At 39.6% G+C, this 27,614-nt stretch overlaps 2 protein-coding genes across 6 annotated transcripts; one reads left to right on the forward strand and one right to left on the reverse strand.

Moving 5' to 3' along the window:
* zdhhc14 (zinc finger DHHC-type palmitoyltransferase 14) lies at positions 1-26,778 on the forward strand. Of its 4 annotated transcripts, none has more exons than XM_061301387.1 (13): positions 1-479; positions 951-1,247; positions 5,343-5,503; positions 12,661-12,813; positions 13,906-14,046; positions 14,355-14,403; positions 15,331-15,433; positions 15,850-15,959; positions 17,614-17,719; positions 20,304-25,574; positions 26,009-26,050; positions 26,224-26,337; positions 26,537-26,778. In XM_061301387.1, exons 2-10 carry the CDS (start codon positions 1,006-1,008, stop codon positions 20,772-20,774), a joined length of 1,536 nt encoding a protein of 511 aa, XP_061157371.1. In that variant the 5' UTR covers positions 1-479; positions 951-1,005; the 3' UTR covers positions 20,775-25,574; positions 26,009-26,050; positions 26,224-26,337; positions 26,537-26,778. The 4 variants fall into 4 exon arrangements, with proteins under 4 accessions (XP_061157371.1, XP_061157374.1, XP_061157372.1 ...); XM_061301390.1 differs by having other exon boundaries at positions 20,349-25,574; XM_061301388.1 differs by having other exon boundaries at positions 1-373.
* LOC133169312 (galectin-8-like) lies at positions 22,270-25,163 on the reverse strand. 2 transcript variants are annotated; one of them, XM_061301419.1, is made up of 8 exons: positions 25,025-25,163; positions 24,727-24,815; positions 24,083-24,293; positions 23,843-23,962; positions 23,743-23,769; positions 23,062-23,150; positions 22,799-22,964; positions 22,270-22,716 (listed from the first exon to the last, which is right to left on the reverse strand). In XM_061301419.1, exons 1-8 carry the CDS (start codon positions 25,061-25,063, stop codon positions 22,585-22,587), a joined length of 873 nt encoding a protein of 290 aa, XP_061157403.1. In that variant the 5' UTR covers positions 25,064-25,163; the 3' UTR covers positions 22,270-22,584. The 2 variants fall into 2 exon arrangements, with proteins under 2 accessions (XP_061157403.1, XP_061157402.1); XM_061301418.1 differs by having other exon boundaries at positions 22,270-22,734.
* Positions 26,779-27,614: the final 836 nt, after the last annotated feature.

A 27,614-nucleotide genomic window follows, 5' to 3' on the forward strand; every position in this document is an offset into this window, starting at 1 on the left:
GAGGGAGGAGCTGGCTGGGAGGCTCCGCTCTACTCCCTTGGTGATGGTGCTAGCGAGGGTGGCACTTCAGCCCGCGTACCGGGACACAAATGTGAACGGAACGCTTCGTCCACCAGATCGTTTGAACTCTCATTTTGGGAACGTCCAACTTTTTTATTTAACACTCCATGGAATGCTGACGATTTGTGGTGGAGCATTGAGGGTCGTTTTGGGGAAACGCTGGCGCTTTTGTGGACCCGCCGCCGGAGGCTAGTCTGGATGCTGGAGCTCGCCTGCGAGCACCCCGGCCGTGTATGTCGTCTTTTTCCTCGGATTTGCCTTCGAGGTTCTTCGACGGCCAACTCCACACTCAACCATCTCAACTTCTAAAATGGTGTGTTTCACCTTGTCCTCTGCTCGGTTTAAACATGGATAAGACAGGGAGGAGCAGCGACGACGTGACAACAATCAGACACGACGATCGGCGTTACTTTCCCTCGGTAAGGCACCGAGCGAGATCAGCCAGCGTAAAGCGGCGATCACAAACACATCCTGGACAAGAGAACAACACTACACTGCCTGTAGCACATTGTTGACAGCCAACACACGAACCTCTTTAGTTTCGATTGTGCGTAAAAGGAGTTCCATACCTGGAAAAAAGAAAATCCCAAAACGCGCAATTATATATGTCTATGTGTAGAATAGCCCCGATCGTGCTGCTTTATCAAAACACAAACCTAAATACATTTACTAAATTGCTAGTCGTGTTAGCTTTAGCTTCACTACAGATGCTATACGAAGCTAGCCAGGTTGCTAACAAATATCTACCACATTGTTGGCAAAAGGTGCAGCCGACGTTTCATTTTCTACACATACTGAAGATCTGTCTCGTTTGAGTAGATCTCCACAATCTTTACTTTTTTAATCCCAGGCTATCTGAACTAACCTCCACTTGCATGATGTCTTCACAGTGGCGGCTCTTCTAGCCTGGGATTCTCTCGATAAGGGCATTTAAAAGAGCAATTGATGCATCTTGGAGTGTCCGAGTCAATGAGAGAGTGCGAGTACAGCCAAATAAGCACTCGCAGCTCCACTCCAATGGAGACCCCTTTCAAGAAGAAGACCCCCAAAAAGAGGAAGTGGGAATCCTTCCCTGGTCGGAATAAATTTTACTGCGATGGGAGGATAATGATGGCCAAGCAGACAGGGGTTTTCTACCTCACCCTTGTCCTTATTCTTGTCACTTGTGGACTTTTCTTCACCTTTGAGTAAGTATTCTTTTGTGATCCAATCTGCGATTAACTTGTGCACTTTGACTCGAAGGATTAGCGATTTCGTAGGTTCATCATATGTTAGTGACCCCTGTGAAAGAACATGTTCACTAACCCGAGTACGGCCAACACATAGGTTTACCACAGTGCATAGTTTCTCACACCCTCTAATTACTGTTTTAACAGCAACCCGATCACCACGATAGCAACCCGATCACCACTAGATAACAATCGTGCTCCATCAGGTGGCTAAGTTGCTCAATCGGCCTCGTCTGTCAGGGTAAAGTGCTTTGGAACCACATATAGTCTAATAGGCAAACTGCTGCGTATGCAACGGATAATGGCTACTGTTCACTATCTCATGGTAAATTTGCTCTTTGTTCCATGATGTCATAGGACCTTAAGAGCAAATGTCGAGACAAGGACCAGGACAGTCACGTCTGACATTTTGTCAGTGCTTGAGTGCAAATCATTAACAATTTTGTATTACTTTATATGACGCGTATTTTATTTGAACATGTCAGTACTGATGATCTCAACATGGTGTTCTTTTCTCGGAATGCTTCATTTTTGCGTGGTCCAGTTGATGTGTGTGATTTTTTGTCTATTCTGTCCATCTTCCCAAAAGCTTTGTTGCACGTCAATTTCCATTGTGGCAAATTTCAGTCAGGTTTTTGTATGATTTGCTTCCGTGGACATCTCCCGTCATGGCCACTTTGGGAGACAAAAAAAAAAGAATTAGAAAATGACAGATGGTGCTATTAAACACTGATTTGTCTTAACCTTGGAGTTACCTTTCATTTTTATGGAGGTGGTTCAGGGCTCTTTGGTTACCTTTAGTATTAGCGTCTATCGTTTTCATATATATGTTTCTCAAATATATATTTCTCCTGTGTACACACGTACGCAAACATTTGTATTTTTAGTTTGGTGTCTTTTGCTATGATTGAGGTGTGAAATTGTGTGCGTTGTGTGTGCAACCTACATTACCACAATCTATAAGTATTGACCTCTGGACTACTTAATCTTTTAATACATTGTCACCTTAGCAGACCAACACAACCATGGTCAAAGAACAGTCTATCAAAAGAGCATGCGTGTCACGCTCTTTTTTTTCTCTGCTGCCATGTAACAAACACTAGTGGAGTATTAGATGCTCTGAATATGACATGGATAATCTTTTTATTTTTGGTCCTGTTTTGTTGTCTTCTGTTTGTTTTCTGACTGAATTGGACATTTTTATATTATATACCGTAGAATCGAGTAAACTCTTTCAGCTGCAGCCCTGACCTCCCTGCCTCAACTGTCCATGGCCCAAGGCTGAACACGGTGTTCCTCACTCTCTTTTTCCCTTGCACCCTACACCAATCATCTGAAAGGATTAGTCAGCAGATCTGCACATTGGCATCTGCGTCATTAACGTTATTGTTTCGAATGAATACACCAGACCAACTCAAGTTAATACAATCTGTTTTTTTTTTTTTTTTTAAATTATTTTTAGTTGTGTGATCTCACATTGACCACATTTTGTTTTCAGGCATCCCCCAACAACTCCCTGCCATTTTTTGCTGTTTTTTGTTTTGTTTGTTTTGTCTTGTTCTTTTTCATCAGAGGGGTGATTTTATTCTGTTTATTATTCTGTTTCAGGCTCCCACAGATGCACGTGTGCCGTCTGAACATGTTGCCTTGTCTTGCGGCATAGTTGACTTGGACAAATAATATTTTCTTTCATACCATTTTGTTATCTGAAAGTTGATTGCATGTAGCATAATGGCGCATCTGATTGTTTTTGTAATTTATTACCAAGACTTTTTGACTTCTGTCTTGAAATTGTACTTGAGACACGTTTTTTCTGTCGTGGGTCCCCTCATCATAACGTGGGATATACCTTAAACACCCGTAGACCTCCCCCCATCCAAACAATGGCAAACACAGCTAAAGTTAGTTGTCCCAGAAGTTCCCTGTTGCATGAGGCCAATTTTCCGACAAGTTTCATTGGCCAGCAGTGCACATAAAAATTGTCTTTGTAGAGTCACAATAAAAAAAATGTCACATCAAAGTACCGTATTTTCTGTACTATAAGGCGCACCTTCAATGAATGGCCCATTTTAAAACGTTGTCCTTATATAAGGCGCACCGGACTATAAGGCGCACCATTAATGCATCATGTCAGATTTTTAATTCAAATCAAATCATTCTCCATTTAATCTTTTTTATTTCAATTTCAGACGCAACAAATTACTGTATAATCACAAAATAATGAGCCATAGTCTTTTTGCATCATGATTTATAGTTTTCAGCGGGCCACTTATGATTGATTTCATGACACAATGCTTAGGGCCAGTTTAAATTTAGGAATTTGGTCCATATATAAGGCGCATTGGACTATAAGGCGCACTGTCGGCTTTTGAGAACATTTTAGGTTTTTAGATGCGCCTTATAGTTTGGAAAATACGGTAATGCACATTGTCTGAAGGAACGTCAATCCTGCTTTGCAATGAAGTAATATATTCTTTTACAGCCTATAGTGGGATTTTGTGGCTGAGACAGCTCACTCCTGTAGCTGTTTCCAGGGTTACCATATTCCCTTTCTGACATTGTATAGATTCTCCCCCTAGCAACATAAAATCTTAAATAATTGTAGTATTTTTGAACAGAAATGTCCATTCCCTCAATATCCTGCTTTCGATTGCATCAAACGTTGCATCATTTGTACTGCTCGGATTGTTCCCGGATGGGAAGATCTACTGTCTCTTGCCACATATTTATTGATTTGTTTCTGTAGGAGACATTGTCCTCAAAATTGCATCCAGCCTGCTCAAATGGCTTCCATTGAATTCCGCCATCACTTTGGATGGCATGACAGCCTATTCAATATTCTGTTGATGTATGACTCAGTGTCTAAAGACAGGTTTTGAGCTTTTGTCTCCACAACTGCTCCAGAGAAAAGTTGACTATTGTCCTTAAACTTTCAAAATGACTTATGTCACAGAGCACTTATATCAATTAAATGTTCTGATATTTTTTTTGAAGAGAATGACACACTTCAACACTTTGTCCACAGTCCACTTTGGCAGACAATACAGTACAATGAAAATGGGAGACAATGCAATAGAATATATCTTGATGCTTGACTTTAATTAACATGGACTCTGTATGTTAATTTTTGTCCCTTGCTTTCTGCTTTTGTGGAACCCAACCTGGCGAACCTAAAAATAGTTTGTGTGAATAACCGAGCCTGGCATACATAAGCGGATGTAACCGTATCACCCTATGCTCCACCCCACCTGAGGGGTTGCCATATGACAGCAAAATGTCATTTATTTGCAAGCAACAGTTACACATGATATTGGGAATTAAATGACTTACTGGTGAAGGGGCGTGGTGAGCATCGGGAATTTGATAGAATTTTTCCCGAAGCTTCGGGCGGGTCACAACGTTCCTCTCTGATAACGATCTGTCATGACCCGATCTGACTCAAATGCAAAAATTCAGCTTTGCCGTTCATTTTGCTACTCACTTTGAGTCACCTGTGATTTGTATATGTACTCGTGTTGTGCAGTATTATATTTTTCTATGTAACATCTTACCATTGATCTGATCACTTAATAATTAACATTAAGTGACATTAACATTAAGTTTCCCACACGTTTATCTGTGGCAGGCTGCCATAAACAAGTTTTGTTCATTACTAATTTTGTGAACCTTTCAACATGTTCAATTTGTTGCCCCCGTCTCAAATGGCACAAATGCCTCCATAGCCAACTCAATAAGGCACATTTAAATATAATGGGCACATCAACATATGCCTCCACCTCTGTACATTTAAATGTGATAATTCTAAAGCATTGAAGTGTTAAAGGGATTACTTACATCGGATTGTTTTATTAGCACAGATTATAATTTGGGAGATTGACCTGTGTGGGAATTCTATCCATTTACTGGTCATTAAGTAGCAAAGTGCCTAATCTGGATGCATTACACTTAGCGTGCATTCATTCTTTTTTTACTGTACATTTATGAGAAGGTTGTTTTAGCACAGACATCAATTGTCATTTGTTCTTTTCCTAATATTATTGCTTGTCTTCTCAGTTGCCCATTCCTGTCTGAGCATTTGACGCCGGTTATCCCAGTGATCGGAGGAGTGCTTTTTGTCTTTGTGCTGGGAACACTGCTGAGAACCAGCTTCAGTGACCCAGGGGTGCTGCCTCGGGCCACTCCAGATGAAGCAGCCGACCTGGAGAGGCAAATAGGTAAGAAAACTCTCCAATTACATTATTGGTAATGTGAGTTATTGCCACAAATAGAAGTGATGAGACGGGGGAGTACAAGGGCAAGGTTGGCACTTTTTCGAAGAAAATTAAAACTATTTGGACGCAACAACAGGAGCAACAGTATTTTACTCAAGAACCCTTCACCATCTCAGAGGGGCTCTGGATTGAAATCATAGCCTTTAGATTGGTAATACAAAATAAATATTATTAATAATAATACAGATAATGAAAATACAAGTTAAAAAAAGTCACCAAGACCACTCTAGTACCAAAGACATGCTGCCCGATAATCCACTCTCGCCATTAAAATTATTTCTAATACATTATAAATCCGGTTTACAATGTCTGAACATCTGGTGTATTAAAATTCTTAAGTGTGTCAGTTAAGAGTTACATATAGAAAAGTCCACTCTGTTTGCAGTATGAAGTATCTTTTTCTAATTGCCAGTCCTTCAGGTCACCAAGGCATCATTAAACAAACTCTGGAATGGTTTAATTAATCCAATTAGGAGACTAAGCTCCTAATTAGCTTTTGCTATAGTGGTGGAGCTCAGAGTGCCAAGCAGTGTGCTGCAGAAAAGCACTTTGGGATAAAAAAAAAAAAAGATCAAAGTGACATTTTCTGCGGATAAACAAATTTCGTAAATTGAAAACATAAACAACTTTGACCCAAATTGCAAATTGCCACCAGTGACTTTTGTGTCCACCAAGTAACTGTTGGTCAACCACAAAATGTTCCTGTCACCAGTAAGGTTTTTTATGGACTCCTGGAGCCAACTTTGCATATGTATTTTGTTAGAGAAATGTTTATAATTTTTTTCCAAAGTAAACGGGAAAAATTATCACCGTCACCAACAATGGCAGACATCTAATGACACACAATGAAAAACACGTCAGACTTGAAATTTTGGAAATATATCAAGTAGGGATGGGCGAGTACTAGGGGCGTAACAATTCATCGATACACATCGATTAATCGATATAAGGCTCTACGATTTATTGGCATCGATGCTAAACGTAAACATCGATTTATATCGCCGTGTTTGACCTCGGACATTAGACGCGACTTTATTTTGAAATCCAGTTCATTGTTGCTTGCTTCCTCTTTCCGGGAGCAGTGTGCCCGGCGTTGTTGTGTTGTGAGCAGAGCAGGCACGTGAAAGGGGAGTCGACAACTAGTACGCGGCTCCTGGGCTGGTGCTATGGCTAGTGTCCAAAAAGACGAGGAAATTCCCTCCCCTTTAGGCTTCAAGTCATTCTTTGGAAGCACTTTGGATTCCAAAGAAAAGATGACTCAACGGACAAGACACTTGCAAATTGTAAATCCTGCCATGCGGTGATCAAATCTCTATATTTATATTTAAAGAAAAAACACGACATCAAAGTTCAGTGTTAAAATAAGCACTTTGTATACTACAATACTCTTGTAATTTCCTAAATAAAGAGTTTGCAGTACCTTGTTGATTTTGCGTATGAATTGTTATAAATCAGGATATTGTTCTATATTTTTTATTTAAAAATATATATATATGTATCGATCGTAGAGCACCATATCGTGATGTATCGTGAATGAATCACAGCAGGGTTTAAGATATCGGCAAATATCGTATCATGCTTCTTTGTATCGATATGATATCGTATCGTGACAAAACCCGCAATTTACACCCCTAGCGAGTACAGCTACCAGGTATTGGTATAAGGCCAATTATTATTTGAATAGTTCATATCATCTTTATTTCATTTAATACTTTTTCTTATTTTGAAAACATGAGAAAAATCCAAATATCAAAAAATCCAAATACATTTTTCATATCACTCTGCCCTATTTACCAACTTAGTGTTTATTATTTAGAACTTCAATTTACTTTGAACAGAGGCTAAATCTGTGGAAGTTGACAGTTTTATTCATCCTAGTGTTCATTTATTACAAACGACTCCTAAATTCGAGTGAGTTTTTTATTTTGTCAGAAATAAACAAAAGGTCTTTTTTTGTGAAGTTTTTTTACTTTGGTTTAATTGAAAATCAATGGATTAAGTAAAGTCCATTGGGTATCGGTTACTTAGTATCAGAGTGCTCATGTGTTAAATACACGTACTGGTATGGATCTGAAAAAATTGGTGGAAGGTGACACAATACTGAGCTGTGCATCACTGTGACACTCACTCACTCACTCACTCACTCACTCACTCACTCACTCACTCACTCTGGGTTCAGTGTGTTGTCATGATTCATGATTATTTTTTTTAACGAGTTGGCTTCTACACTGTTGGTGCCACGGTATATGTAATACGTCACACTCGTTCCAGGCCTCTTTGCTATCGTTTGTTCGCCTTTCAATAAACACTGCACAATGACCAGCCATCTTATGACGTATCTTATGTGCAGTGCTCATAGTTTGACTACACAGTGCTGGGTTGGTCTGTTATGGCATCTTAATAATGTACAAAATGAAACTTGTGAAACTTTGCGATCCCTTTCCTCTCAGCTTTGTTGTCCAATGTGTGATGCAGCTGGCCCAAATCTTGGCACAGTGGGCAGATTTACATGCGAGACATTGCAGGCACATCTGTTTGCTCTTATCCCGATCATCCAGCCTCATTCCGAGCCCCAATAGCAATCAGCCTAGCTGTGATTTGCAAGGAAAAGACTTCATGTCCTTCATTCTTTCTCAATTTTAATTGCACTACAGGGTGAGTTATTTGAGTTATTTAACAAAAACTATTTGAACGTCAATTGGTAAGTAACACTGGTCAACACAACATTTTAAACTGAGATGGATATGTGTCCTTAAATTTATTTTTGATGCCGATTAAAAACATTTTTTTTACTTTTTTCAAATTTCAGTTTTTTTTTTTAAATATGTTTGTATTAGTTTTTATGTTTGACCTGTGAAATCTATCTAGAAAAAGTTACTTATCTCTGATTAAAATCAAGTTAATAAAAAATTAATCAGTATATTTGTGTTAATAAATGTTGTTCCCCTTTTTGCTTCCTTTCGTCACACTGTACTTGTTCCTAGTATTCCCTTCTCTTCAAAAATCCTATTTTATTCATTTTCATTCTTTCATTTTTTGTCTTTAATCAGATGTTCACTGCCCTAACAAATTACTTAGACTAACTGAAACATCCTTGCATATATTAATGTAAATTACTTATAATACTAAATATAATCATAGTAAAATTGGGCTAATGTCCATCATGTACTCAATGTACAAAAGGCCTGTACTGTAAATTCCGGACTATAAGCCGCGACTTTTTTCCAAAATTTTGAACCCTGCGGTTTATAGTCAGGTGCGGCTTATATAAGGATTTTTTTTTCGTGATTTTTGTGATGACTTGATCACTTTTATACACTGCGGTATCTTGAAGAAAAAAACAACAACAAAAATACTATTTTGAAACACTACTATGGCTGCTGCTTGTCCTGGCTGTGTTGCTTGTGACTATTATAAGCTTTAGTAGGAATGCACGCTAGGTGACCTGCGTCAAAGGGCTCTAAACCCTTCGTCACAGGCAATGTTTAGAAAGACATGTTAAAGTATGTTATTAAAACTTTAAAAAGGCTTTCTGTGAACGGTCTTTCTTTATAAAAAAAAATGCGTGTGCACGTGCGGCTTATAATCCGGTGCGGCTTATATAAGAAAAAAACTAAAATATCCCCCAATTTTAGCTGGTGCGGCTTATAGTCCGGTGCGGTTTATAGTCCGGAATGTATGGTAGTTTATTAAAGAATACATAGGTCACCAGTAATCCAAGAATGTTAACACTGGGCATTGACCTCAATTGTGTATGTTGTCAAGTTCCTCCTATAAGATTCAAGTTCAACACCAGTACTATTGACTTTCTTGTAAAACAACAGTAGACCTAATGTCTGAACAAGAAGTGACATCATGGTATTGTCATTCTCCCTGTACGGAGCCTATTGTGATGGCTATGACTGATCGAAATTGTCTGTGCCATCTGCCAAATGTTGCCCTCACTGTGTAAACAGGCGTCCTGCTAATTTATTCACATTGACACTTTTATGTGCTTTGGCTACTACAATTGGGGAACAACACTCCTGAGACAATAATGTAGTAAATACTGAAAGCCCATTCACACAAACTAACGGCAGGTCATCAAAAGAAGCCAGGCGCATTGACTTCAAAATAACACGAATCTTGTCATGTGGTCTTGATCAGTTCTTAGAATGACCAACCAACATAAGTTTTCCATTTTTTAGGTTGAGGAAAACCTCTGTTAATCTAAGACAGGGGTGTCAAACTCATTTCTTTCGCGGGCCGCATTGTAGTCATAGCTTCTTTATGACTGTCAACCCAAATAAATGTATGAGCACCTCATATTATATACAGTAAAAGCTACAAAACAAACTGACAAATAATTCATTTTCAAATCAGACAAGTAAAAATTGGTCAAATATTATTTAAAAAAAAAAGATATTATTAAAAGTGTAGACAATTTGCAATTCTAGTAATGAGAACTTAATGCACAATTTGTCTTCGCGGGCCACATAAAATGATGTGGCGGGCCGTATCTGGCCCCCGGGCCTTGAGTTTGACACCTGTGATCTAAGAGGCTTGCTCTGAGATTCATTTGTTTAACACAAGCTAACAACAGATAACTTGCAGCAATTGTCATGGATATGCTCATTGACTGATAATGTCTCTTAAGAAAGCATAATATTCATGTTGATTTAAACGTAGAGCCAGATGTCATTTTGGCAGTGCTTCTCAAAAAAAAATTCTTACGCACTCCCAGGATGAACAAAATATTTCACGCCACTCCAACCCTCTTCTGTGACTATAAATAGTGTCATTTGTTTATAAAATTGGTTTAAGTACACCTCTGCAGAGGGGCTAATTAATACAACTTGTCCACTCTGACACTGCCACCTCCTGTATTGGATGTATTATTACACTTTATTTTAGTACCGCCCCAAAAAAGCTTTAGTTGTCTTTGTTTTGTATTGGAATGAACATACAGCACAATGATAATGAAAAGCACCCTGTTGATTGAGGAAATGGTCAAATGAAGGCTCACAGCTTGCCTCTCTTAAATTGGATGCAGTTATTTTTTTCTTCATTTCTTTATCAATCTAATATCAGTGCTTGCCTGCTAGCTGGCAGGCCCTCTCCGCTCCAATTTGCCAAATCCAAAAGACTCTCTGAAGTATTAATCAGACTGAGAGATGGCCGGAACTTCTTTCCTTCCTCCTAATACGGGCCAAGCTGGCTGCTGAACATTAGGGCAGTAATGGTGCCATCAGAGGAAATGGCTTTTTGATGGCTTAAGGCTCAGATGGTAAAAGGATGCCAACGTCAGTCAGAGATGCTGTAAGGTTTACGTGTCAGTCAAAAAGGCGGTTTGAAGTCGATGATTTACTGCAGTACTCTATGCCAGCAGCATAAAGTGATAGCCATAACCCACACATGTGGCCTGACGAATTGTATAGATTTGAGCAAAAAATATTTTGTGAAAAGTTAATGCTAATCTGATCATTTAGCTGCCATCTCTCCCAGTATGTGTTACTTTTCTTCCACCAAAAATAATGTCTTGAATGGATACGTTTAAATATCTCTGGCCTTAACATCCTCTATCCCCATATTTTGGGAAGGCATTTGCACAATTGTAATGATCATTTTCTGTAATTTCAGAGAGCAAGGAAGGTTAGGTTAGGTTTGATTTGAAGCAACCAGATGTATCCAAATTATAATCAAGCTGTGATCGCCATCGGTTTCTTTTTGTGTCTTGACATGTGAAGGAATTGACAATAAAGCTGACTTTGACTTTAATAACTACCAACGCAACAATAGAAAAAAAAAAAAAATCCTACACTAACTCCGTGCATGTCTGAACATGCCCATAGACGAAGCTTTGGCTGGTCTTTTTATCGTGTCTGTGATTCACTTACTTCTCGTGTCCTTCAAAAAGAACCTGTTCCGTTAAAAGTGACAATGGCAGTCTTCATCGTGATTTTCATTTCCTCTCAGTGTTGATAGTGGCATACCGTGAAAAAGCGAAACAAGCAGCCTTGTGTATGAAATCCGCTATGTAAATAGCACTCCCATTCCATGCCTTATCACTTCCTGACTGCCTTGCATCAGTGCACTTGCACTGTCCTCATACACATATTTTGCCACACAATTTGTAGAATTCATTCTAATTAATATCATTGAGTATAATTTAGCAACATGTTATGCTTTTAACGAATGTTACTCCCCCCCCTCCCCACATACTTTAGGCTGAAGTAATGCCTCGCATTGAATGGAAGAGGGTGTCCAGTGGTTTACATTTTTTGAAACAAGGCCAAAATAAGCTAATTTCAGCAAGACGTGATTATTTTTTATCCTTGCGGCGCATTTAGCAGTAAGGTACATTAAAGTTTTTAATTGTGTCATAAAATGGAATTGTTTCATTTCTATTATGATAGTCTACCAGAATAAAAGTCCTTTTGAGAACATCAGCTACTGTCTCTCGCTATTGTCCTATTCTTAAGTCCATGCGGCACTAATATTATATTATTGTGCAAGTAATTATCATGAATAAGTAAAGTCCTCTCCAGGTATCGTGCGTACTTGCACACAATATGGATGACCTGGCGTGAGCGTAGCCTAAAAAGGTCTTAGTAAGCATAATAAATTATGATTTGTTTGCAATACGTTTATCCAAGCTTTGTGGAAATACTTTCTTCTCACCTTTACATGCACAGTTGGGTAGCAATTAGTCTCACATTGAATGCCAGAAGGCAACAATATGTGTAGTTTGGCTGACATTGAGGCCTCATCTGTGTTGTTTCATCACTTCCCAGTCTACTTGGCCTTTATCCTCTCATACAGACCACTTACTGGTCAGGGATGCGAAAATGCTTAGGTATGGAAAAAACAACTACCGGCATTGATAACTAGATACTCTTGATTAGTTGGCATGCCTGTAAGAGTTGTTACTCTTGATAGACAGATCGATGAACTGAAGGGGAGATGGTACAAAGATGAAAAGCCTGTTCTTCTCTGTACATTTTTTTCTTAATTATATAACATGTCATACAGGGATGGGATTTTTTTTTGAAAATTTGCTAGCTGCTAGCCAAATTCTCTTTCACTTACAGTGTGTGTGTTTTTTTCCCTCTGTTGCTAAGATGTGGCGAATGGCAGCACAGGCTACAGGCCACCACCCAGGACTAAGGAGGTCGTCATCAATGGCCAAACTGTCAAGCTGAAGTACTGTTTCACTTGCAAAATCTTCAGACCTCCACGTGCCTCTCACTGCAGCCTCTGCGATAATTGTGTGGGTGAGTGAGGCACTGCAAAGATCTTTTCTTTAATTGAATGCATTCGACTTGTGCTTACGTCAGTAAACATCTATGCGATGGCTGGTTGAAGAGTAGTTTTCACATACATGCACATGTATGGGGCATGCACATACCGAATTGTTCAGTAGGGAGCTATATATTTGCAAATTATCATTTTGTGGACCTTGTATTTATTTTTAATACAAGTGATAGTGATAATAAAAAATAAGAGTTTCATGTTCCCCGATCTCTAGTCATTCTCAGATTTCAAACAATCTATGGCAGGGGTTATCAACCCTTTGCAAAAGATGATTTATTGCACCCCCCCATCCTCCAGGTGCCCCCCCATAGATATTGATATATGGGCTATTATTTTTAGGCGCACGCTATTATTATTATGATGACTTCTTGCTATTTTTTTCCACTCCATCCCGTAGCCTACTCCCCCCCAAGGCCAGTGCCCACATCATCCATCCATGCCCTCAAAACGTTCTCTATTCCATCATATATAAAGGCCACAATATAGTCACAGTCACGCTTTCACTCATTTTGCACTACTGCTATTTTTTTCTATGAGCTAGCGTACAGATATTTTTTCACATTGTGTGTCTATTTTGCCTGGGCCCTGTGGGACAGTTCACTTTGCCCCACATTTTGCACAGATGTGGATTCCCACTGTGTAGTTTACATGCTCTGAAGTAACTGGGGTATTACATTCAAACAAGCAATCTGGTTTTCTTACATAAAGTCAGGAATAAGGGCCTCATGTAGCTACACTGTTTTTTTTAGTGTGTGTAGTCCTATGGTATGTGTCTAGTTTGCAGTATGGGGTGCGCTATATATGTAAATATAAACATATCTATATACTACATATATGAATATACTCTATATGTATATACATGTATGCAGATATATACATACAGTGTGTGTATATGTACATATGTATACACACAGTTATTTCCATATATACACACACTGTTTTTTTCTTTTACACAAATACCCTACAAATGCATTTCTGGTGATCAAAATTACAAAACTCTTTCGCGTATGGGCATCCCATTAATTAATATTACTCTTTTTCTGCTCACACAGAGCGTTTTGACCACCACTGTCCCTGGGTGGGGAACTGCGTGGGAAGGAGGAACTACCGCTTCTTCTACATGTTCATCCTTTCGCTGTCCTTCCTCACCATATTCATCTTTGCCTTTGTTATTACACACATCATTTTACGTAGTAAGTAAAACACACAAATGCACTCACCTTTGTACTCAATGATTTATAAAAATGATTATTCATTGACTTCAAAACTTAGTATTTATCCAACAACCAAAAATCAACCACTCAGAACTACCATCAAGTCCTCTTACACAACTTTGCACAAACCCTGAATTGTGTGATGCATTTCTTTTCAATTACGTTTGTAATACTGAATCCAAAATTAAAAATACAATTAAATTCCGATTAATTGCTCAGCCCTAGAGTCAGAGCTGTACACAATTGCGCTTTCCTTTTTTGGACTCTGTCCCTCTCTGTTTTTACAGGCTCTCATCGAGGTGGATTCCTCAATGCCCTTAAAGCTAGCCCAGCCAGATATCCTTTTACTGCAACTTAAAGTATGCCTTAGTCTGTCAAATGTTCTGCTATTCATTTGCTGTCCTTCACTCTCGTGACATGGTCCGCATTCCAGCCTGTAAAAAATATAAGTTTGTCTTGAATTATTAGTGTTATTAGTATTGTAATTATAATAAAACATATTTTTCCTTCTTATTAGCCTATCTCTAATTCTATCCAACTGCATCACTCTGAGGCTATGTTTACATTATGCCCAATTTGGATTTGTTGTTTCTCTTCAAATCTAAATCTGATTTGAAACTCAAATGCAACTTCTAATGTGAATGCAATGAATAAGTTATAGGGTGGATTGTATTTATTTTATCTCAACAGCTGACCCAACAGATTCCTATCCAGTCCAAACTATCAAACATGAACCACTTTCAAATCTAGGGCGTCCAAAGCTCTCTTTTTCTGCCATCCTCTCAATGGCTGGGTGCCATAACACTTTGTCTGGCAGAGAACTGAGTGACAAACTGAGCTGAGATGGGCCTGTCCAGCAGCACTTGAATAAAATGTGTACCGCAGTCAATTTAATCACAGCAGTCCTTTCTACAAAATTAATGATGTTATAAGAGTACATAGTAGGGATTACAGAATGTGCTTTAAAAGATTTACAAAAGGATATTGTAGGTCAGTTGCACGCAAAGATATTCAATGTATTCATAAGCTCAGTGATTCATGTGGAGCACAGCAAATGAACAATGTTCTGCATTCCTGGTAAAGTGACGTGATAAGCAAAAATCTATTGGCATGAGGACAACAGTCCTCCAGGCTATGGGTCAATATGTTATTGGCACTAGTGTCCATGTGTGTCCATACTGCAGTGTCCCTTCCGGAATTCTTTGTGTGCATTGTGTTGATGAACTCGGTAGAGAAAAAGTTCTTCCTTGACCGTACTGTCACCGTGTTGGAGGTGGTGGTGTGTTTCTTTTCTGTGTGGTCTATCGTTGGCCTTTCAGGCTTCCATACGTATCTTATCAGCTCCAACCAGACCACCAATGAAGACGTAAGTACAGAATATATATCAGTGTACTTATGTGCTTGCATATGCAATCAATTTCATGTTACTATTTACATTTAAATTTATTTGACTAGTTTGAGTAGTTTACTAGATGGTATACTTTTTTGTGGGGGATCTCAATTTCCATAAATATTTTTTTAATATTAGATTGAATTGAAAGCATATTGTTCCCCTTGTATTTGTAGAAATAGTCATATATTTGAGGACCCTCTTAATTTTAATACTCTGATAAAAGTGTGTACAACAATAATAATAATTAATATGGTCTATTTAGCTATGGTGTAATAATAATTGATATCGTCTATTTAGCCTATCAAAGCTTGAGCCAGGCGAGAGGCAAACTGCAAGTCTAGACACTCGACATGATTTTCAGCTAAAGCTGTGACTGATGTCTTCTCTAGATAAAAGGTTCATGGTCTTCTAAAAGAGGGAAGGACAACTATAATCCATACAGCCATGGCAACATAGTCACCAATTGCTGTGCAGCGCTGTGTGGCCCTCTGCCACCGAGGTATGATGTCTATCACTGAACATTTCATCAGAACTGACCCATGATTATCTGCACGTTGTAGCCGTATAAAACATTTCACATTCGTTGAGATGTCAGGAACTGCCAAGATACCGTAGAGCTGATGTGAAGAGCTGTTTTGGCTTCAGTCACCTCTAGGCGATTTGCCCTGCATAGCCACTAAGACTGCAAGAGCTGAATGGATTTCAAGCATATCCGCGACGAATCTCAGATCAAAGTCTATAAGAGTGACTCGATCTCATGCTTAGGCTGTTTGTGATGGGGGGTAAAAAGCGAAAAAACATGCGTGACAAATTACAACCAATCGTGTAAGTGGATGGATTAAGTGGAAGGTCATTACTTTGTCATTTGCGCTGAACATCGCCAAAGACTCTCATTTATGACTTTTATCAGCTAGAAACATTGTTAAGTAGCAAAATATCTTGTCTTTGTAGTGTATCCGATTGGATATAGGTTAAAGTATTTGCAAATCATTGTACAGTGATCCCTCGCTACTTCGCATTTCGTTTATCGTGGCTTCACTAAGTCGCAGATTTTTTTTCAAAATTAAAAGAACATTTAAAAGTCAAAATAAAACTTCTAAATTGAGGAAACAGGTGTGTAACCTTTAGGACAATGTAGTATTGCTCCAAATTGTCGAAGTCCGTTTTCGCGTGTTAGCACGATCGCAAATTAGTAGGGGTGTAACGATACATCGATACACATCGATTAATCGATATAATGCTCTACGATTTATTGGTATCGATGCTAAAGGTAAACATCGATTTATATCGCCGTGTTTGACCTCGGACATTAGACGCGACTTTATTTTGAAATCCAGTTCATTGTTGCTTGCTTCCTCTTTCCGGCGTTGTTGTGTTGTGAGCAGAGCACGTGCGTGAAAGGGGAGGGGACAACTAGTCCGCGGCTCCTGGGCTCGTGCTATGGCTAGTGTCCAAAAAGACGAGGAAATTTGCTCCCCTTTAGGCTTCAAGTCATTCGTTTGGAAGCACTTTGGATTCCAAAGAAAAGATGGCTCAACGGCCAAGACACGTGCAGTTTGTAAATCCTGCCATGCGGTGATGAAATATTCAGGGACCACAAATCTCGCCGCACATTTAAAGAAAAAACACGACATCAAAGTTCAGTGTTAAAGTAAGCAATTTGTATACTACAATACTCTTGTAATTTCCTAAATAAAGAGTTTGCAGTACCTTGTTGATTTTGCGTATGAATTGTTATAAATCAGGATATTGTTATATATTTTTTACTAAAAAAAAAAAAAAAATCGATCGTAGAGCACTATATCGCGATATATCGTGAATGAATCGCAGCAGGCTTTAAGATATCGGCAAATATCGTATCGTAGTTCTTTATATCGATATTATATCGTATCGTGTCAAAACCCGCGATTTACACCCCTACAAATTAGCGTCTTTCCGCTAACTCGTTAGCCTGCCCAGTACTTCTTGTTGATGACCGTACTTCTCGGATTTCACTTATCGCGGGTGGTTTTTGGAACCAATTATTCGTGATAAACGAGGGATTACCGTATTCTGTTTATAGTTACATTTTACACAACATCCCATCTTCATTCATATTGCATTTTGTATTTTCAAACAATGACCAATAATGCCTTCCCAATTCCTCCCTGCAGTCTCATTGACCGACGTGGCTTCATCCAGCTGGACACGCCACAGCTGGCACCGCCAACCAATGGCATCACTGTGTACGGTTCCACACAGTCTCAACAGAGCCACATGGTAAGATGTTCACTTTTTTTTTGTCACAGTTGTAGGATGACAGCAGCATATAAAAATGCATATTGGGCCTCAAAGCAACATGTGTACTTTTAAAAGCATGTTCTTCACTACACATAGAAATTGTGAGGGAAGATGCTCTTTTGCAACTGACAAAATCTGGAAACTAGCTTTTATTATTTGTATATATATATTTTAAGTTTAATGCAGAATATAATCATCCACATCCCCCCCACTAAACTACCAGTCATGTTGAATGTGTGTGTGCCTTCAAAAACAGCTTTTCTTATGCATGTCAGCTCAGGAGGCAATACGAATTGTTTTTCCCCTGACTTTATTCTTGAAGGCTGTTTTCAGATAATGTGATGGGCACCAGTCAACACTATCCAAGTGGGAAATTGGCAGATGTTTTTTTTTCTTTTCTTTTCTTTACATGTTTTGACAAGACATTTTGCTATCTGTGATGTCTCTGGAACCGCATGGAATTCTGATAAGCGGTTGTCATGGTAACAGCATGTGCATTGTTTTGCACGACACCTCAATCTTTTCATCTGGAAAGTAATCACAGTGCTTCCTTTTTCCAGATTTTTATATATTATGGCCTCATTTTGTAATTGATTAAGTTTATGTTTAGCTCAAAATCATAAACAAATTAAAAATTAATTAGAAATGACATGTACGTAAGTACGCTCAGCTTTTAAATTTCTATCCCGTTTTGATGGTCCAATTGGAGTCCAAATTTAATACATACCTGTCTACTGTACTGTTTAAAATGCCACACAGTTGACAGTGCATGTCGGAGCACCAACCAAGCATGACGTCAAAGGAATTGTCTGTAGACCTCAAATACAGGATTGTTTCAGGCCACAGATCTTCTGACCCAGCACAACGTTTTACGTTGTCAGGAACAATAAATAGTCAAGTTCAACCATGTCGTCTGAGGACTTGTTTATGGTAGCAACTCTGTGAGCGTCTCTTTTTATGTGTGAATCACCATCGTCCTTTTTTACCGGAAATGTCATCCTCACCTCTCAGGAACATTCTGGTTGTTTTGTCATGAACATTAGCGTCTCAGCCAAATCAATTAATGTGCCAATAGAACAACTTCAAACAACATCAATATTTCCATGATGTTTGTATTAGTACTTTTCTTTGTCAATATCTTGGCACTATTGTGCAGATAAACAAAGTGTGAAACATGTAGCATGTTCTTTTCAGATGTGCAAGTTACCCCCGTTACAGATGATGGCTTTTGAATTGAGGAAAAATACAGATGGTTCTTTTCCAATTTGGCCTGAAGAAGACAATATACTTGATTTCTGGCAGCTAGATGATATTTTACCTCAAGTATTATTGAGTCATTAGTTATTTTTCAATGATTGCTTGCAGAGTATATCATGTATCAAAATAGACCTTTATGAAGATGGCTGGCAATTTAAGGTGGCAGTGCTGATGAGTCAGTGTAGTCGAAACAAAAATGGATGAGAAACAACTAAGGTGAAGAATCTTCGACCATGTCTTTCGATTTAAATATCTGCAATCTCATCTTTTAGGTCAGTGAGACTGAGACAAACAGGTGAGATAGCCAAACATGCTTCTTCAGGCTTTTCTCTTTGTCTGATGCTTATTCCATTTGGAGTTGGACTTTATAGCTGCTTACTGCCATTATTATGTCTCTCCATTGGGGTTACCACTAGGGTTGTTGGATTGCGGGGGCTCTTAAATTCCGAACTTTCCATGGGAATTTACAGGACTAAACAAGAAGTTTACAAAATTGAAGGTTGGCCCTTAATAGTGAACTCAAGTACCGTATTTTCCGCACCATAAAGCGCACTGGATTATAAGGCGCACCTTCAATGAATGGCCCATTTTAAAACTTTGTCCATATATAAGGCGCACCGGATTATAAGGTGCACCTTCAATGAATGGCCCATTTTAAAACTTTGTCCATATATAAGATATATACATTTGGCTCGCGGGTCAGACTTTGGACACGCCTGCTGTAGTGGCTCAATATTGGTCCATATATAAGGCGCACCTGATTATAAGGCGCACTGTCGGCTTTTGCGAAAATTGGAGGTTTTTAGGGGCGCCTTATAGTGCGGAAAATACGGTATATTTATTTGCAGGTCAAACCAGCTTCAGGTATTCTGTATAATATGTGATACTGCCCTCGCTTATTTCCATGCTCTCAATTTTACATGGATGACCGCTTATAAGAACTTAAATTACCCGCCATTTCCAATTTCCCCATCTTAACTTCCCATGGAAATTCACCCAAAAATTCACTGGAATCTTTCCACATCCTTGCTATCTGACACACTGAATGAAAATAAAAATGGTCATCCCTTAAACCTGTTCCCATGCTCCACTTTTTAGGGGGTGTAAAACCGGGCTCAATAGGCAGCAACTTATTTTTCGACTTTACCCACTTGATCTTTTTTCTTGGTGTCCAGATTCTTTGTGGGGCTAGCATTCTAATGAGGGTACTAAAATCTTATTTCTTCTCCCCATTCCCCTCTCCAATCATCTGCTTCTCTCTTATCCGCCACCACATCTCCTCTGCCCACTCCTCGTCTGCTTTCAGTGTGACCAAGACCAGTGCATTCAGAGCACTAAATTCGTTTTGCAGGCCGCTGCCACGCCTCTCCTCCAGCAGCAGAGCAGCGAGCCAGTCATCATGACGGCCTCCCCGGAAAACGGAGTATCCCTCCCGAGCCGCACCTCACTCGGGCTGGGTGGTCCTTGCGCTTCACTGCCCCTCGGACAGCCCACGCCACCGACTTCCACGGCCAGCCTTAGCTGCCAGGAGGCCACCAACATGCTGCCCATTCACACACGCGGCCACTCGCACAACCACAGTCGCCCCCTCCAGGAGCAGGTTGCACATCACCACTTTCTCACACCAGAGGACATACCCTCACCCCCAGGTTTGCTTCCCTGCAACAGCCCCCTGGGTCACAGCCACACTGTGCAGGCCGGCTTTTACAATCCGGCCAGCCAGGACTCGCTGCACGAGGATTCTGTCAGAGGACTGGTCAAACTCAGCTCTGTCTGATCACAAAACTGAAACTACCCCAAAAACGTGCCACTTTCTGACAAGGGAGCACTCACGATGGATTTCAGGTTCCCACCAATGCCATGGTTGGAAGTCAGAACCTGATGAGGGACCTGGACACCACCTAAGTGGGACCAAGCCACTTCAGTCGACATCTTGCCAAACCTCTCTGCTGTGTTGCCACACTTGACTCTCTCTGTACGTGGGAAATCTTTCCCTCCTCTGATGTGCGCAAGGGTTTGCTTTCCAAAGTGGTTTTGTCTGTTAGACGCAGACATTTCAAGCAAAAAAAAAAAAAGGGACAGTTTTGAGGGGTCTTGACATTTTTGGTCAAAAATCTGAATTTCTGTCGGTCTCACTGTTCGTTGGGGGTTTTTTTTCCCCATGAGATTGTCTTAAGTTTGGTTTATGTTTGACACATTTGTGAGGTCCACACAGTGAAATTACATCAGCAACCACAGTTCTGCTTGCAGGTGCACCAACAAAAATTTGTAACCTCGTAGATGGTTCTCCACCGGAAAACATGGCGGATGAACAAGAGCTGTTCACAGTACTCTTGACATTCTGCCTCTGTTTCATTCTTTTTTTTTTAAATTATGTATATGGTTCCCCCTTATACATATTTTTACACTTATATTTTTTTTATTGTTCCTGTAAATTTTATTTAAAATAATAAGAATATTATTTCTTCTATTGTGGTGAAGTGTTCTTCATATGCCATAGATGCTCTTCACTGCCCCCTTTGGTGTAGGAGAATATCGACTAACAGTAGGGTCAAGCCACACAGAGTATAAATGCTGCAAAAGTCGGGGGCTTGATTTCACACGTCTCATTTTGCACAAAACGTACACACGTCAAGCATAAACCAAACTTTACACCTATTTGCCTGTTGTTAATTGGACAGCAATTTTTTGTACACTCAGCGGTGACAATGGTTGATGTCACTCTATTGCATATCATTCAACTTTTTTATGTCTGGAGTGTAATGACAGTTGTATTGTACCGAGGTTATCAAAAAAAAAAATTCCTGTGGATATAAATAAAATCACTTTTTACCAGATGCCAAACTGTTGAAGTTCCTAACCTGTGCAGTGAGAACTTGAAATTAATGCTTTGTTGTGAACCAATTAGTGTGATGATGGGCACACGTCATGGAGGGCCTTCTCCCTTCAATAATCCATCATTATTCAGTCTCACTATTTCCGTTTACTGAACCAGTTGTCTATTAGAGTGTAGTACACGTCTGACACCTTGTGGTTGAATGCACGAGGTGCAATTTGGCTTTGTACTAGTATTTGAATAAAGTCCCACACAAATCTTATTTTGTAAAAATTGGTGCGTCCATAACGTAAAAAAACGCATTTACTGTTTAAATCTTTGCTCATAAATTTTTTTATCAAATCCGTATTAATATTACATATGGTCCCCTTTGCAGCAGTGGAAAGAAATAAGACATTTTTTATTACTGCTTTGTACAAAGGTGATCAACCATGTGTGAATGTGAACTGTGACGAACATTGTTCCCTTTTTATTGAAGTATTAAATCAACCCAAGGTCTTGCAAATAAGGAACCAACTATTACTCCACATCTTTGTTTTCTTTGCTCAACAATAGACATCTTGAACGAAAACGCAACAATACTTGCTAAAAACAGTTCGGCGAGTCAGCCCGAAAATCGAGACTTGAGAAGGAATCAGATTAGAATCAGATAAGCCTGCAGTCTGAACACATCTTAAAAGACTGAAGTCACATCAACACAACTTCTAAAATAAATGTGTGTGATGAAACTCAAGTAAAGCAACTGTCTAGATCACCACAGTTTGACATCCATAAGCTCCAGGTCTCCCATTATCTCCAGCAGGTCGATGGTGCTCAGGTCCTGAACCCGGTGTTTAAACTCAAACAAGTGCAAGCCGTTCACCGCCAGCTTGAACTGATGTGCCTGGCAGAGGAGGAGAATCTGTCAACAAAAGAAACATTTGTCAAGCCTTTTATTTTTCAAGAAATACAACAGTGTAGTTTACCTCAAAATACTCTCCAGGAGAAAAAGGGAAAAAGACCAACTCCCTCTCCTCCTGACCCCAGGATTCATTCAGGTATGAGTTCCTGATGAATGTGCTGGATTTCATGCGAGGGTTCAGGTGAAGAGCAATGCTCTCTGTTCTGCTGTTGCAGAGGTTCACTGTAACACTGCAAGACATTTAGAGCAGAGCTTTACGCAATTGGTCAGCAGCAGCAGCAGACCATTTTGCCTTTTCTGACAAAGATTGACAACATGCAGTGTTACCTGTGAGGATACATGCTGATCTGTCCTTTGATGGTTATGTGCTGCCCAGGGCTCAGGCCTTTTAGTATACTGCCTTTGTAAGGGAGGCTCTAAGGGCAGTCGGACAACAATTGCTTGCTTGACAGCAGCATGCATACAAACATAATCAAGCCAAAAACTCTTGTACCGTATTTTTCGCACTGTCGCTTCATAGTGTAAATCTCATTTTGGGGGGGGAAATTATTTTACACAAACCAAGAAGAGTAGAGCTCCGACTCATACCCAAAATCCCCGTTCCCGAATAGTGGGTGCATACAGAAATGTACTTGGCGGCAAGCTAAACTAGCAATAGCTCACGCTCATTCATTGCCATGACTACTACTTATTTTTTTTCCCTCCTTTGACTGTCGTTTGGCAGTTACCAAATACTTTAAACAATTAAGGAATGAGGGTTTTGGGTGCCAGTCTTAGCTCTAATTTGAATACACACAAGTTGTAGTTGAGTGAAAGAGCAAACCACAAAAAAGAAAGTGTGACTTAGAGTCCGAAAAATACGGTAATTGTGAAGTAGTACAAAAGGGAGTGTCTTTTCCTGTGTTTTGGAATAGTTCATTTCTGTAAAGTGTTAAGAGCTTCAACTTTCAGTAGCAATTGTGAGCAGTCAGGGAAAAGTAAGTCTTTGGCACTAAGAGAAAAACTCACCAAGTCACTAGACTCTGAGTATATTGCCTAAAAGTGACAAAAAAAAAATTAGTCACATTAAAGGGAAAGTGAGGTTCTCCAATGACAAAAACAAACTTACAGAGTTTGGGATGTAGCCTATAGCCTGCACTTGGACCTTCCCAGACACAGAAAATGTGTTGATCCTATTTAGTGGGATTCTATGTTTGTATTCCAGGAGGTGAGCTCCGTTTACTGCTACCTGTTGGTAAAACAACAAAAAAAGCCATCTCAAAGCAAAAAAAGTGTGCTACATTGAGGAACATTTGATAAGCCTATCTGTATCATGGTTGAAGCTGTCCCTATTTCTGGCATCTCTGACCTTGAAAGTGTCCTTGTGCACCAGGATGATGGTTTCGAACGGGGCCCCGCGTTTATAGGGCAGCTGTTGCAGGGTCTCCTCTTGGCCCCAGCTCTCCTGCAGCAGGGAGTTGCATCGCACGCAGGGCGAGCCCTTGAAGTGAGCGCTGAAGTGCAAGGCCACGTCAGAAGGCGGCTTGGTACTGCCGCCACAGGATAGGTCAATCTGGAACCTCAAGAGACCATGCACGCCAAGGCATTACACATCTAAGATATTATATATTATTTAGATATTTACACATGGTTTGTCTTGGTCTAGTTTTTTTTTTTGGATCACAAAATATGGCATCTGAACAGGACTGTGCTGACCTTTGACATTCACTATTTTTGTGTACATACTGAGTGAAGATTCTTTCAGTTCCTCAGACTGTCGAGGACTTAGCTACTGTACTACACATTTCTGTGACGTCTGTCACAGGCAGAACAATTAAATGCTCACCCACTAGATGGCAGAAGTTAGTTAATCTGTGTAACCACCGGAGACATTTTTGTTTCATAGTGTGCCTTGAAATGGTTGTGTTTGCTTCAACGCTTGGCTATTGAAACAATTGATTTGAGTTTGTGTGTGTGCATCTAAATGCACCTGTTGTGTTTGTCACAGCTCACCTGTCAGCATTTGATAGTACAGTGCCCTGAATGATGATGGTCTCTCCAGGGTGCAGGCCTCCAGGAATAGATCCTGTATATGGGATCACCTGAGGTAGACAGGTTAGACCACTTAATATTGGGGAAATAACAAAATACACAGCTATTAGCGTTATTGGCAACAAGACTAGTATGTATCTGCGTCTAGTGAATCTTAAAGCAAACACTTCCCACTTATCATATTTGATCTAATATCTGGTAGCCGTACTGGGACATAAACTTGCAACAATAACAATAATATAGGCATTACGCATCTCACCGGCTTCAGGACACTTAGCTTCGCGTTTGCCACCGACATTGAGCTTCCTGTGTCGGTCTGCAAACAACTGCTTCAAGACAAAACAATGGAGCGAATTAAGTTATGCGATCAAAATCACCCCTTATCTCACCCAGCGCTAAATTGAGATCACAGTCGTGCAAATTGACGCCATGCAAGCTTCCAGAGACACGCATGCGCACATCTGACACGTGACCGGAAGCGCTTGTTAAAACAACAAAATCTGTGTGGAACAGCAGTCAACTAGAAGTGTGATTTGAAAGACACAATTGAATCGAATTGTTGAAATGGCACTCATTCTAAAGGAAGCCAAACTGGGACCACCCAGCTCGCCCCTTGCCCCCCCCTGTTGCGACACCACATTGACAGTCCTCCGAGCCAATGAGCTTTGTCTGGTGTTTCTGACCAATTGGATTCGCTAGCCATACCGTTATAAATGCCTGGCAAGGCAGCTCGTGTTTAATGTGAACATTTCAGGTCAAGACAAGGCGTTTTTCCAGCCCTGAAAACAACACAAAGAAAATGGGATTGCGTAAGTAGTATAAGTTACTCTTTTGTTGATATTGAGCATTAAATTACGTCATCTGACAAACATGTAAATTGAACTTTAATTAGACTCAATGGACAACGGTGAAATCTTAAGTTTTCTTAACGTCAAAGTACGCATCTGTTGACAGTTTGAGTTTTTAATGACGCCGAACGACATTTACGGTTTTCCGATCTTTTTTATTATCGTGAACGTTATTTTACTATTTGATTTGATCAGAAGTTCGCGAATTCAAACTGCGTCATGTCTGTGCAGCGTCGCTTTCCTCTGACGTAACAAAAAGGAAAGGAAAAAACGGTGTTGGACTCGCTATATTTTTTTTTTAGATATACAATTGGTTTGTAATTTTTATTTGTGATTATTATGGATAAAGAACACAAGCAATGTTCAAATGAAAGTTGCCTTCTCTTGTGTTTCAGTTTCAGCACTGGCTGTTGCTGCAGGCGTAGCGGGTGCAGCAGGTAAGAACTCCAAGGAACTTTTTATTATTATTTTAACGTTATATAACGATTTCACATAGAGTATATTAAATTGAGGCCGTCACTATTTCAGAGTTGTGCTCCAGTAGGCTTGTCACAAGGAAGATTTGAAGAAAAATCATGAACAAAAATTGTGTTTTCCTGCTTTTGTCTAGGAGGAGCTATTATTTTTGCTCCCATTGCTGTTGCCACTATTGGCTACACAGCTGCAGTGGGCGTCACTGCTGTGGTCAACGCTGGAGTAGCGACAGGCACAGCAGCAGCAGCAGGTATAAATGCATACATACGTTTCTGGGTTAGCCTAGACTCCAATTCATGTGACCAAGATCCAGCTATGATCCTAGTGAAGACGAGTGCTGGATGCAGGGTATAAACAAACAATATAGTATAGGAGAAGGCCCAATATGATTCATGAGTGTGATAGGATTGATTTTTCTCTTGATTCTAAAGTGTGACCTCTCATTTTAGGTTCAGCAGCCGCTGCAAGCGCTCCTGTCGCAGGCTTTGTGATGGCTCTCTTCTGAATCCTTAACACCTAAAACTTGTCCACTACTTCAAAGAATACAGTATATGTTACAAACTCAGTGCCATGTGGTGCTGAAATGCACACTTAAATTTATGATAGATTTGTGTTAAAGTAATTGCCAAGAGAATGTTGAAGATTGTTTTCCTTGCATTTCAATTTGACTAAATAAATGGCTTCCTAAGTTTGTGAGCAGTACTTTTTTTGTTTAGTTGCAGTACACTGATGCAAAGTGCTGAGAACATTTACACATCTGGTGTTTAGAGCTGAAAGGTTTCACCGAACCCACTAAGTTTGTGAATGATAGATAGATAGATAGATAGAACATTTAAGGGAGGGGCCAAATTGTTTTGGACCGTCAATTATCTATATTTAGAACATTCATATATCTGATGTTTAGCGCTAAAAGGTTTCATCGGCACCACTAAATTTGTGAATAAAATGGAATACTGTAAATATATATATATATATAGTACATTTAAAAATGTTGGACCAGCTATATTTATTCCTCTATTAAAATATACAATTAAGTTATTTTTTTTCTAACCTACTTAAAACTGTCCAGTATGCTAATTCCTTTATCTGCTAATTCCTTGTTCCTTTGACATGCTATATCGTGACTTCACCGAGACAAATAGTACAGCATTGTATACATTTTTTTTTCTACCTCTTTATATTCTCATAAGAAAGAAGCCCGGGTCAAAATTGTACTCTGCACATTACATGAAAAATCAGTACAAAAAACCGGCAGTGATGTGAATGTAGCCTAGTAAATAGCCAGCAATGTCCCTAAAAGCACAGTCACTAAACTGCAGCTACTTAAAACATTTTTTTTTTTCATTTCGCCTGAGTTCAAAAAGTCAAAGTCAGCTTTATTGTCAATCCCTTCATATGTCAAGTCACACAAAGAAACCGAAATTCCGTTTCCTCCATCCCACGGTGACGAGACACAGTACACGATAAACATACAAGTAGACGACACAAAATAAAAACAAGAAGGCACAAACAATAACTAATAAATAA

The sequence above is a fragment of the Syngnathus typhle genome, linkage group LG16, assembly GCF_033458585.1.
Source record: "Syngnathus typhle isolate RoL2023-S1 ecotype Sweden linkage group LG16, RoL_Styp_1.0, whole genome shotgun sequence".
Taxonomy (NCBI): domain Eukaryota; kingdom Metazoa; phylum Chordata; class Actinopteri; order Syngnathiformes; family Syngnathidae; genus Syngnathus; species Syngnathus typhle.

Excerpts from the sequence above, each read along its gene's own strand:
- zdhhc14 (XM_061301387.1), top strand. The coding sequence starts at position 1,006 with ATGCATCTTGGAGTGTCCGAGTCAATGAGAGAGTGCGAGTACAGCCAA. Across the intron at positions 14,404-15,330 it reads CTTAAAGCTAGCCCAGCCAG|CGTGTTGGAGGTGGTGGTGT; the intron begins ATATCCTTTTAC and ends CCGTACTGTCAC. Across the intron at positions 15,960-17,613 it reads TGTGGCCCTCTGCCACCGAG|TCTCATTGACCGACGTGGCT; the intron begins GTATGATGTCTA and ends TCCTCCCTGCAG.
- LOC133169312 (XM_061301418.1), bottom strand. The coding sequence starts at position 25,063 with ATGTCGGTGGCAAACGCGAAGCTAAGTGTCCTGAAGCCG. Across the intron at positions 23,963-24,082 it reads TGCACAAGGACACTTTCAAG|GTAGCAGTAAACGGAGCTCA; the intron begins GTCAGAGATGCC and ends TTTTACCAACAG. Across the intron at positions 23,770-23,842 it reads TAGGCTACATCCCAAACTCT|GCAATATACTCAGAGTCTAG; the intron begins GTAAGTTTGTTT and ends TGTCACTTTTAG.